The sequence below is a fragment of the Cydia amplana genome, chromosome 12, assembly GCF_948474715.1.
Source record: "Cydia amplana chromosome 12, ilCydAmpl1.1, whole genome shotgun sequence".
In the NCBI taxonomy this organism is placed as follows: Eukaryota; Metazoa; Arthropoda; class Insecta; order Lepidoptera; family Tortricidae; genus Cydia; species Cydia amplana.
This window is the reverse complement of record NC_086080.1, coordinates 3266256-3278614: the sequence shown is the minus strand read 5'-3', so window position 1 is coordinate 3278614 and position 12359 is coordinate 3266256. Positions and strand designations below refer to the sequence as shown.

The following is a 12359-nucleotide window of genomic DNA, read 5'->3' as shown; positions in this document are numbered from 1 at the left end:
CCGGCCCACTAACATCGTCGTAAACAGAGCCAGCCATACGAAGCGTCAAGCGAGTGCCATATGGAAATGCCAGCTCGCCAGGCCACGCCAGCAGCAGCAAGAATGCCGGTTGCGAACTCGCACCGGACCGAACGAAGACGAAGCCGAGGACGGCCAGCCACGCAGCAATAGGATGTAAATCCTACATGTAATTTATGATTTTAATTAATTTTCTCTAAAAGCCAGCATTTCTTTTTCCAATTCAGTAGCAGTCAAATTTAAATCATTCATAATTATTAAAGGTTGTCGCTAAACTCAATTTCGTTTCGAGCATACAAATTTTTCATAAGAAGTCATAATATAATATTAAATATAAAAGTGTCGAATAGTGTCCTCAATCATGTATGTTGCAATTTGCAGCGCGTGCCACGCGTTGTGCGCACGTCAACAGAAAATTTAACTAGGCCGCGAGACTTTGCCGCGAGTTAGAATATTTTAATAAGCGATGAATGAAATTTGATACATCGCATAACGATTAAATAATTAACAACTCAATTCAATAACATTATTTAATTGTTTCTTAGTAATGATTGATACTTTAGCTACGTGTCGGACTGATCACCTGATATACAGCGAAAGTTTGATTTATTACATCATTTTTTTTTTGGAATTTTTGAAGTTAAATAATAATGTTTCATTTATAGAAAGCTTACAGTACGGTACAATTTTGAGAAGTTTTAAGGAGTTTAGGCACATTTATTTATAAAATGTGACCTTATAGCTAGAGCACTAGTCCTTCGTACTTGATCATAGTGTGATATACAGTATCCTCCGTGAAAGTTGTAGGAGACTTATTGTCTTAATGTATTTGTGTCTCTAGGTACAGGCAGAGCCGTACAGCCTGGCCTGATATGCCATTTTATAGAGTTGATAAAGGGTGACCATGCCCTAGGTGTTTATTGAAGAATTGCTATAGATAGCATTGATAGGTGAAGGGTGCGCACAGAGGCGCAACCCAGTTATGTCCTTGATCATAGTCGACCTTATAGGTGTCCGTGAAAGGCTTAACATTTAATACGGCATTAGTTTATTTTATTATCAGAATTATGGGAGATACCGTAACTATAAACAGCGAGAGTGAATATTTTAAAGTTGAATATCAAATGTTTTTAAATGTTTTAAAGTTGAATAGTAAATGTTTTAAAGATGAAGAGTAGGTAAATGTTTTTAAAGAAGGAGATTTATATTTTATGAGAAAAGGAAGTAAATTAATATTTTAACGTTTGAGAGATGACAACATTTAAAGTGATGATATTTTCTTATTAGCACAACGATTTTTTTTTCTTTTCCTTAATAGGACTACGACACTTACGACACATAAGAACCTAGCTAAATAAAGCTTGTTTGCATTATACCTATATAATTTGTTAATATTTTTTTGTATTGTTTTCAGAAAAAATTGTAAACAAGTAACATGCGTTTAAATTTTTTCTTCTGTCACCCCGGCGGTGAGAGGAACTTTCGGGGGAGGTGTAATGTGGTGAATGTCCACTTTTAGTGTTTAGCAGTAACGCTTTGGTTTACTGCGACATAAACGCATATTGCTTGTGTCAGCGCAACCTAACGTGTATAAAACAATAGGCATTTAGAGAATAAACGTTCAGAATGTTCTTATACTATCACACATAAGGTGTTTAACTTCTACTCCCATCACCCGCTCGAAACTATATACATAACAATACTTATCCTGTTATCTGAGTTGCCAATTGGCAAGATTTACTGTTAAAGTTGCTAAAAAAGTTTCCAAATTTAGCAACTCCGATTATAAAGACAGATCATCTCACATTAATTTGGTTAGAGCGCGAGGGACTAGTGCTAGCTCTGTCACTCTTATAGACCGCGACCCAGTCAGTAGTGCTAGTTCCGTCACTTTCTTAGAGCGCGACGCAGTAATGCGAGCTTTATCACTCTTGTATGTTAAGTTTATGCGCGAAGCGCATATAGCATTTAGAGCGCGACGCAGTTGTGCTAGCTGTCTCACTCTTAAATAGTAATCAGAGCGCGACGCACTAGTACTAGATCTATCGCGCTTTATATGCGCAAAGTGCGGGAGTAGCAGTGGCGGAGCCCTACGTGGGCGGCGCGGTCGTGCGCCACCGCCGCGCCGCCGCTGCTGCTGCACTACCTGCCCGCCTTCTCCGGCCGCGCCGTGGCCCTGTCCGGGGACGGACACGTCACGCTGCTGCACGTCAACGCTAATGACGACAACCACTCCGTCTTCCAAGTAAGATTCTAGCGAAAAGTTGCTAAACTAGATGAAAAAGTTGCCAATTGGCAAGATTTACTGTTAAAGTTGCTAAAATAGTTGCCAAATTTTGCAACTCCGTTTATAAAGACAGATCATCACACATTAATTTGATAAGAGCGCGAGGTATTTCTGCTAGCCCTGTCACTCTTATAGACCGCGACCCAGTAGTGCTAGTTCCGTCACTTTCATAGAGCGCGACGCAGTAATGCGAGCTTTATCACTCTTAGAGCGCGACGCAGCAATGTTAAGTTTATTCGCGAAGCGCATATAGCATTTAGAGCGCGACGCAGTAGTGCTAGCTGTCTCACTCTTAAATAGTAATCAGAGCGCGACGCACTAGTAGTAGATCTATCGCGCTTTATATGCGCAAAGTGCGGGAGTAGCAGTGGCGGAGCCCTACGTGGGCGGCGTGGTCGTGCGCCACCGCCGCGCCGCCGCTGCTGCTGCACTACCTGCCCGCCTTCTCCGGCCGCGCCGTGGCCCTGTCCGGGGACGGACACGTCACGCTGCTGCACGTCAACGCTAATGACGACAACCACTCCGTTTTCCAAGTAAGATTCTAGCGAAAAGTTGCTAAAATAGATGATAAATGTTGCCAAGTGGCAAGATTTACTATTAAAGTTGCTAAAAAAGTTGCCAAATTTAGCAACTCCGATTATAAAGACATAGTATTTTTGTAATGCTAAAAAAACGAACTATAACAATCAGAAATGTCAAAATTACGCATAGGTAATTATGTATGGACATTTAAAAACCCCTTGAACTTTTTTAACATCGTCTATAGCTGGCACTCGAGGGCTTAAGTAATAACCACTGCTATTTTTTACAGGTGGACACCCAATCCTCCCTCTGCAGTGTGATGGACGTGTCAGCCACAAGCCAAGCTCTAGTCTTCGGCGACCAGGCAGGACATCTTCATCTGTTCTCCCCTCAGCACAACCATGAGCCTGTATTCAACAATTTCTCCAGGTAAGCTTTCACCTGTTTGATTCAGACACTACTCAGAAACATCTGTTTTTTTCTTTTCCTAGCACAAACATGATGATGATGATTTTTGTTTACCTCTGTATTTATGTATTATGTGTGTTTCCTTGTAAATGTATTTTGGGGTTGTAACATAATGTAAGAATTTGTATTGTAGGTATTGTATGATTCAAAATATGTTTAGGTAAGCACTAATGTTAAGAGAAATGTGTGGCGTGACAAGCATATATAGGATAGGGTTATAAGAGGAAGCCTGAAAGTTGCACCCATAACTATGGGACTTGTCCCGAAATAAATGTTATTCATTCATTCATTCATAACAGAAAAACTAAGATCAAATCGCCTAGCATGGTACGGGAATATGATGCGAAGGGTCGAAAGTGATGTGCCGCGAATGGTATTATCTGAAAGAGGAGGAGCCGTAAAGGGAGCCCATCTTCATTTTAAATCAATTTTTTTAACAAGCAGTTTCGTCTGCGAGCGATATTCCAAATTTTTTTATAAGGAAAAAATGGAAAAAGTTACGCTTCCGGCAGGACTTGAACCCGCATCCTCCTCAATCCGTGCGTTGCTCTTAACCAATTGAGCTACGGAAGCCTACCAGGACATCGACAAACGAACGACAAATAAAAGTACGGGAGTAGAAAAAATAACATTATGATTGCGATGCATTACACAACCCCGCAGTGTCAGGGAGCCGGCCGCGGAACCGCCGAAACTTGACACCCTTTGGCCAAAACTCCTTGGTGAAGGTCGCTAGATGTTCAGTCGGAACGGTCACCACAAACGAATTAAAACCCTCAACAACCCACCCCAATTTGAACCCACCACCTCCGGCTGCACGCCGTGCATTTAATTGAAACTCATAATAGGGATGTTGACACATGTTGAATTTTATAACAAAATCTAGTAAAATAGATAGCAAACGAGCAATTTATCACAATAATGTGGATATTAAAATAAAATATTGAAAAATTACAAAAATACAGGACCTGAAAGTTTCAAAATTTAAGTTTTTTTTAACTTCCAAAAACGATAAAAGTAAGGGTACCATTCGATTCCTTACATTTCACCAAAAAAAATTTGTATAGCAACTATATACATAAACGCAATATTTCACCGACAAAAACGCAATTTTCTTGTTTTGTCCATACTACAACGTGGGCGATGACGTCACGGCCTCTGGCCGTTTTGTACAGGGCGTTTCGCGAGTGAAGTGCGACTGTCGGACTTTGACTACAATTTCTGACTTTTGTGTTACTTTAATGCAATGGGTCCCATATAGACATTTGATCCTAAAAACAAACCCGATCGATTGATACCATAAAAAAAAAATTAGTCATGTAGCCTATTCAATACTTTGCAGAGCCACGGAGTTTGCCGACGCCCCTCCAAACTTGCCGTTTGCGGGTCCAACTGACTCCACGTTTCAGTTCTCGTCCGTGCCGCTCCCCGCGCTAGCCGCCGGCCCCAGATGGTTCAACGAACTACCCCCTGCCTTCTTTAGGAAGGGATACAGGTATTTACCAGTCACCTTAACTACAAGATGCCTTCTTTAGGAAGGGATACAGGTATGTATCAGTCACCTTAACTACAAGATGCCTTCTTTAGGAAGGGATACAGGTATGTATCAGTCACCTTAACTACAAGATGCCTTCTTTAGGAAGGGATACAGGTATGTATCAGTCACCTTAACTACAAGATGCCTTCTTTAGAAAGGGATACTGGTATGTATCAGTCACCTTAACTACAAGATGCCTTCTTTAGGAAGGGATACTGGTATGTATCAGTCACTTTAACTACAAGATGCCTTCTTTAGGAAGGGATACTGGTATGTATCAGTCACTTTAACTACAAGATGCCTTCTTTAGGAAGGGATACAGGTATGCATCAGTCACCTTAACTACAAGATGCCTTCTTTAGGAAGGGATACAGGTATGTATCAGTCACCTTAACTACAAGATGCCTTCTTTAGGAAGGGATACAGGTATGTACCTGTCACCTTAACTACAAGATGCCTTCTATAGGAAGGGATACAGGTATGTACCTGTCACCTTAACTACAAGATGCCTTCTTTAGGAAGGGATACAGGTATGTACCTGTCACTTTAACTACAAGATACCTTCTTTAGGAGGGGATACAGGTATGTACCAGTCACCTTAACTACAAGATGCCTTCTTTAGGAAGGGATACTGGTATGTACCAGTCAAATGATAGATAAAGATAAGATAAAAAATAGTTTATTCAAGTAGGCATAATTACAATGCGCTTATGAACGTCAAATAAAGCTAGGTAGACCGGCTCCAACCCTACACCTCTGCCCCGAGAAGATTTAAATCCCCCCTCAATTGGAGGAGGGTATCCCATTATGGGACCGGCAACAAACTCGGCGGGACACATCTTTTCAAAAATAATTACATCTTATAATTAACATGCATTACGAGAAAATAAGGGAAAAAAAATACAATTTAAATTACTATAGAATTCATGCAATTATACACATAAGGTGTAATAGAAATTTGATTTAGAAAATATACATATGTACATGGAATCATACAAATTCGTATTCGTACATAAGTTCCGAGAAATTCATTGGTACGAGCCGGGGTTTGAACCCGCGACCTCCGGATTGCAAGACGCACGCTCTTACCGCTAGGGCACCAGCGCTTTTTGAATAACGCTAATGAATTAAAATATATCAAGCTATATTACAGGTAAATCTACAAGTATGTACCTACACGAGTGACCCTCAGTGTTTATGACTTATGGCTATTTGATGCCTAACAGACATATTGAGCTAACGTAGGCTTACCTAAGGTACGCAGTGATGTTTCACCGTATAGCTGCGTCCCTTGGGTTGGGCTGCATTGGTCCAATATGTGTACTAACATGACTTGAATGACTCTTAAAATCTAAATTATTTTCATAGGAAACCCAAGCCGATAGACGCAGAGGTTCTAAACACCATGAAAATGCAGGGTCCGATTGGCTACGCCCCTAACCCTAGGACTTTTAAAAGAAATCAGGTAATTAAAATTTATTAACAATTTTTATTTTTAGTTCGCAGATCCCTTAAAAATAATCCATACTAATATTATAAATGCGACAGTGTGTCTGTCTGTCTGTCTGTCTGTTACCTCTTCACGCTTAAACCACTGAATCGATTTAGTTGAAATTTGTCATGAAGATAGTTTTGAGTCCCGGGGAAGGACATAGGATACTTTTTATCTCAGAACTCACCCCTTAAGGGGGTGAAAAGGGGGGTGGAAATTTGTATGGGCAATCAATAACCACTGAACCGATTTAGTTGAAATTTGGTATAGAGAGAGTTTGAGTCCCGGGGAAGGACATAGGGTAGTTTTTATCCCAAAAATCTCCCTTTAAGGGGGTGAAAAGGGGAGTGAAAAATTGTATGGGGAATCGTTAAAAAGCTGATTGGGTAAAAATAAGCTACCCAAATTACTAACTCCACGCAGACGAAGTCGCGGGCAAAAGCTAGTTGTTAATAAGACAAAGATTATAAGATTGTTCTTGTTAATAAAGGCATAAAACTATGGCTCATAAAATACATAATTTAATTTACATATATAGAACACAAACAGTCACATAATGCGAATGGATTTTTAGTACAATGTAGTCGCACATCTCATCTCGGGACTCGTAAATAATAACACACTTTCCACACTTGCATTGAAATGTACTATTTTATTTCAGATGCCCTACATAGAAGACAGTCTAGAAGACCTGTTCACTGCCAAAGTGATAGAAAACAAATTCACGAACCAACCAGTGCCCAAGCACTATCAAAAGGTACGCTATTGACATTCAAGATACGGGCGTGTTAACAGAAATATAAAAACGTAAGTTATTTATACATATTAAATTATTAAACAGACATAGTGCTTTAAGGGATATAAGAAATTGCATATAGCATTAAATTAACTCACATTTATAGACGGGTCTAACGCGAAATCTATTCAATTACCTTTATTTACCGACGTTTCGACACAGGTTTCACTGGTCGTGGTCGCGGCTAACTGATGTCGTGATGTCCCAGCAGCCGCGACCACGACCAGTGAAACCTGTGTCGAAACGTCGGTAAATAAAGGTAATTGAATAAATTTCGCGGTAGACCCGTCTATAAATGTGAGTTAATATGTGTTCAAAACGCGAAAGTTTTATAGTAGTTTATGCAACAGTGATATAATAAGGGTTCTTAAAATTCAAGGGTCGAAGTTACAAAACGAGACGTAGTCGAGTTTTGTAAAAAAAGACCCGAGAATTTTAAGAACCAATTATGAGCTGTTGCATACATTACTTTTTCTATGACAGCTGCAGCAAAAAAAAAAAAAAAAAAAGAGTTATTATTAAAAAAAAGAGTTATTATTAAAAAAAAAGAGTTATTATTTAAAAAAATTGAGTTATTATTTAAAAAAAAAAGAGTTATTATTGTAAATGAAAACATACCTCTTTCAATCAAGATGATCGGAACTTGTATCTTTAAAAAAAAATAAAGCAGTTGTATTATACTCATAAGATGACTGCTAGCAGTCATCTTATGAGCCTATAGACAAAGCATTCAAATGACATTGCTTTAGATATCACTGTCAGTCATTTAATTGACACATTTAAGTGCTGGAGTAGAAAAAATATTATATAGCATTAAATTATAGCGTAGTCGGACTTTAATTTGGAATGCACTGTTAGAAGTGTCTACTTGTCAGAAGTCCTTTTAGGTACCAACTAAAAACGGTTTTTTTTTGTATCAAGCAAAAACGTCTGCAAACGATGCTGTTACTAGTAAACTTAGAAATAAATTAAAAATGTAAATACTGTCTGTGTATGTAGGTTTAACTTCCACTCAAGACAATAAATGAGTCTACTTTCAATTTAATTTTAAGTTTGAAAAGAAATTCATCGTTAACCTAGGTGGATTTGATACCATTTTTTTTTTCATACAAATTGAAATAGATGTCTTAAACGAAAGGAAGTGACCAAAAGCATCCAGGCCCTAGACAACATGCCAATCGCTAACGCTCCGTAGCGAACAAAACGCAACTGTCACTGTCACACTAATATGGAAGAGTAATAGAGAGACAAAGCGATTCGCTAGCGAAGCGTAAGCGATTGTCACCTTGGCTAGGCCGCCAGTTCCCTAAGCTGGGATAGAACCAACGTCTTCGACAGAAGCCACTAGATAACCACTAGGCATAGACTAGAACGCGACGGGCTAGGGTCTAGACGTAGTTTAGAGCAATTATTTCATGAAACCGATGCTGCCAAAAATACTGGGGTGCGGGGGGCGAGGTGAGCGAGTCCCGTGCCGTGATTGGTCCGTTCAAAGACACGGACGTCACACAAAGACACTTTGACTCGAAGATGGAGTAAAACTACCGTATATTTGTGGCAGAGGGGGTAGCGCTACTATGCTCAGTCTGGAGGATGTCTTGTCTGTGCCACTAGGCCACCCGGCGGTATGGGTCGAAATTTCTCGAATATATCCTACATGTTTTTTTCAGACTGATGGTCGTTACAACAAGCAAGACAGTGAAACTAGCAAGCCGGGCCTGCCTGGATTGGAGGCCATTTTACCCAATTCGTACTGCAACTCTATGCTTCAGGTAATAAGATTGATTTTTAACTGGCGAACCATTCGTGCCGCCTTAAATTTGCGATGTGACCTTTATTGAAATGGTTTAGGACACTTTAGGATCACCAGTCTCTATGAGTTAATTTGTCTTTTTGTAAGAATTTCATTGCCTCAAGGTACGAATTCCGAGATAAAAACTAAGTAATCTATGTCCCATGGTTAACTATTAACATTCTGTGTATGTGTTTTTTTTGTAAGTATTATAAACTTTTCAGTATTCAGATTAATTTTCATTATTGTTTCAGGTTCTGTACTATACTCCAGCTGTAAAGGCAACGTTGCTGGCTCATACTTGCGCTAAAGAGTTCTGTCTCAGCTGCGAATTAGGTACGTACCTAGTTCCAGTTTTTTTTTAATGGCGGTCATAGATTTTTTTCAGTTTTAAGTTATGCTCGCGAGGTCTACAGCTCACAGAACCACTAGTCATAAGTTATTTAATCCCTAGAGTCCCGCGGACGTGATATCACCATACTTCGCAATCGAGTCCGCAAAACCGTAGCAAATGACAGTTGAATGTAAAGGTCATATGCACAGAACAAGTTAGAATGGCGATGCGAGCAGGGTACGTGTCGCCGCCGGTTTTGAGCAAACGCTCGCATGCTACTCGCCCGCGCTGACCGAAAAACGAAGTAAACATGCCTTTTGCGCCACAATAACGTTCAGATTAAGAAGCCAGACATCAAATCTGTCTAAAGGAGGCGTATCCATTCACCAGGCACACAAGTTTTTACTACCGTTGCGCGAGTGTTAGTAAATGTGGAGAGGAACGAGCGGCGACACCGGTTCCGATACTAACTGCGCGCGATAGCCATTCTAACCTCTTTAATGTGTTCTGTGGTCATATGTCATGAATCATCATCATGACTGATAACGAAGTCACTATTTTTCAAATTTTAATGTTAAATTAGTGTCTCTGGAAAGTAAATTATTAAATTACTTCTTTAATTTTTTGTTTATTTGATCACAATTTGTTTACTCTTAATTTGAAGTCTAAAATAAATTCTACCTACTTATAACGTAATAATGTGTGTATAGCATAAGGATGTGAATACCTTATTTAGCGTAATCACACGCAAACAGATGTTAAATAATTAATTTAAAACATAGTTTTTGTATTTGACTTAGTAAATACGTATATATGTCAACCCTAATGTGCAACTGCTACGGTTTTGCGGATTCAATTGCGAGGTATGGATATCACACACGCGATTTCATACATAATGCATGAAAAGTTAAAAGCCACAGGTGTTTTTGGCATTCTCTATGACTAGGACACGAGGAGTAACCCTTGAACGCCACGCTTATTAGGCATTTATAACGCGCAATCGTAAACTTTATGCTATGACTAGCGACCCGCCCCGGCTTCGCACGGGTTAACAAATTATGAATAAACCTTCCTCTTGAATCATTCTATTAAATAAAAACCGGCCAAGTGCGAGTCGGACTCGCGCACGGAGGGTTCCGCACCATCAACAAAAAATAGAGCAAAACAAGCAAAAAAACGGTCACCCATCCAAGTACTGACCCCGCCCGACGTTGCTTAACTTCGGTCAAAAATCACGTTTGTTGTATGGGAGCCTCACTTAAATATTTATTTTATTCTGTTTTTAGTATTTGTTGTTATAGCGGCAACAGAAATACATCATCTGTGAAAATTTCAACTGTCTAGCTATCACGGTACGTGAGATACAGCCTGGTGACAGACGGACGGACGGACGGACAGCGGAGTCTTAGTAATAGGGTCCCGTTTTTACCCTTTGGGTACGGAACCCTAAAATAACCGCATCAAAATCCGTTACGTAGTTTGCGCGTCTGTTTGGGCGTCTTTCGTGGTCAAAGAGAAACTTAATTTTATTTTTGCAGGCTTCCTATTCCGAATGCTTGACTCATCGGGCGGCGCAGCGTGCCAGGCCTCTAATTTTCTGCGGGCCTTCCGCACCGTACCCGAGGCCGCGGCTTTAGGCCTCATCCTGCCCGACAGACAGGACTCTCAGGATCTGCAGGCTTTAATACAGGTAATTATTAAATTATACTATAATTGTAGTTGTAGTATACTATAGTTGTATAATTTAATAATGTGTAAAAATCGTGAAAGTTTAAATCAGTGTTTAATAAAGGTAGGTTAATAATATGGTACAGTGGGCCAAGAAAGTGGTCTACCCTACGGTTGAGGTTCGTTTGAACGTCATGAGACAACAAGGTCGATTTACTTTAAACTCCGTTAGAAAAGTCAACCTTAGCGATCGTTAGATCTCGCAGAAACTTTTGTCAAAACTGGTAGACTTTCTTGGCCCACTGTACAAGCTAGAGAATATAATAAAAGGTTCTTTACATTTCGAGCGAATCGCTTGACATTAAGAGACAATTTTGTGACAATAAATTCAAATAAAAAATTTCACCGCTTATGTTGAACCCTCGGTTTGCCTCTGTGCTCTTCAGATGATTGTTCGACGAATTAGTTGGTAACAAATCATGAAATTATGATTAGATTAGATTTCTTTATTTCAAGATGAAAATTACACTATAAATTTGCTACATTCGTCAAAATTATGTTTATCTTCTCATCATGATCGTCAAAAATTACATTATAAATTAAAAAAAAAAACAATAAGATTAATTGTGTCTCCTAATAAGGATCGTCATGTACAAAGAAAAATGAATATAAACCAAGTTATCATTAAAGTCGATGTCAACGTAAATGATTTGTAACTGTTATGTCATTAAAATGCCAAATAAAGATAAAAATAATACAAATGAACAAAAGAACTTAATGTCATGTTTAAATACAAATCAACAATTTAATCATAAATAAAATTACATATGTCGTTACAAATTCAATTCCATGTACTCATTTACAGAGTACAGGGGGTTATCCAACAAAAGGTTTCTCAATTTGCGCTTAAATGTTTCCTCATACGGCTCATTTCTGAGATCAGCAGGTAGGTGCTCGTATGAGCTGATAGACTGTGATCAACCACTAACGTAATTTTATTATTAGAAGTAGTTGTTTTGTTTTAGATTTTGAAACTTTTAGTTAATCAATATAAGGTTTGTACGAGTTTCAGGGGGTCATAATAAGGGTAGTGATATATGGAGTGCGCTATTACCTTACTTATGGTTCTAACTGTTGCATCCTGCATCAAAATTAATTCTATTGTTTCAGAGTTGGAACCGTTTCATACTACACCAAATGCACTACGAAATCCTGGAAACACGAAAGAAAGAAAAGGAGATGGCTATACTTACCAACAGTTCCCCCCCCAAAACGAGGGGTAGCGTGCCAGCTCCCATCGTAGCACCCGCCACACAGGTAAGCTTCTTACGTACAGGCATAGAGAAATATAGTAAGACAAGAGTGCTCACTCCATACATCAGTTCAGACTATTAATTTCAGTGTCTACATCTAGCATCGAGTAGCGGAACTATCAGTACTGCTAC

The 12359-nt window shown here is 39.2% G+C and overlaps 1 protein-coding gene across 1 annotated transcript in view; it reads left to right on the top strand.

Moving 5' to 3' along the window:
* The window catches only part of LOC134652858 (PAN2-PAN3 deadenylation complex catalytic subunit PAN2), a 45031-nt gene that overhangs the window by 16387 nt on the left and 16285 nt on the right, over positions 1 to 12359 (top strand). The window contains exons 7-14 of the mRNA XM_063508057.1: positions 3117 to 3256; positions 4638 to 4790; positions 6201 to 6297; positions 6986 to 7081; positions 8791 to 8892; positions 9167 to 9248; positions 10785 to 10936; positions 12085 to 12231. Of these exons, the coding sequence (XP_063364127.1) occupies positions 3117 to 3256; positions 4638 to 4790; positions 6201 to 6297; positions 6986 to 7081; positions 8791 to 8892; positions 9167 to 9248; positions 10785 to 10936; positions 12085 to 12231 (969 nt within the window). The remainder of the gene's footprint in view (positions 1 to 3116; positions 3257 to 4637; positions 4791 to 6200; positions 6298 to 6985; positions 7082 to 8790; positions 8893 to 9166; positions 9249 to 10784; positions 10937 to 12084; positions 12232 to 12359) is intronic.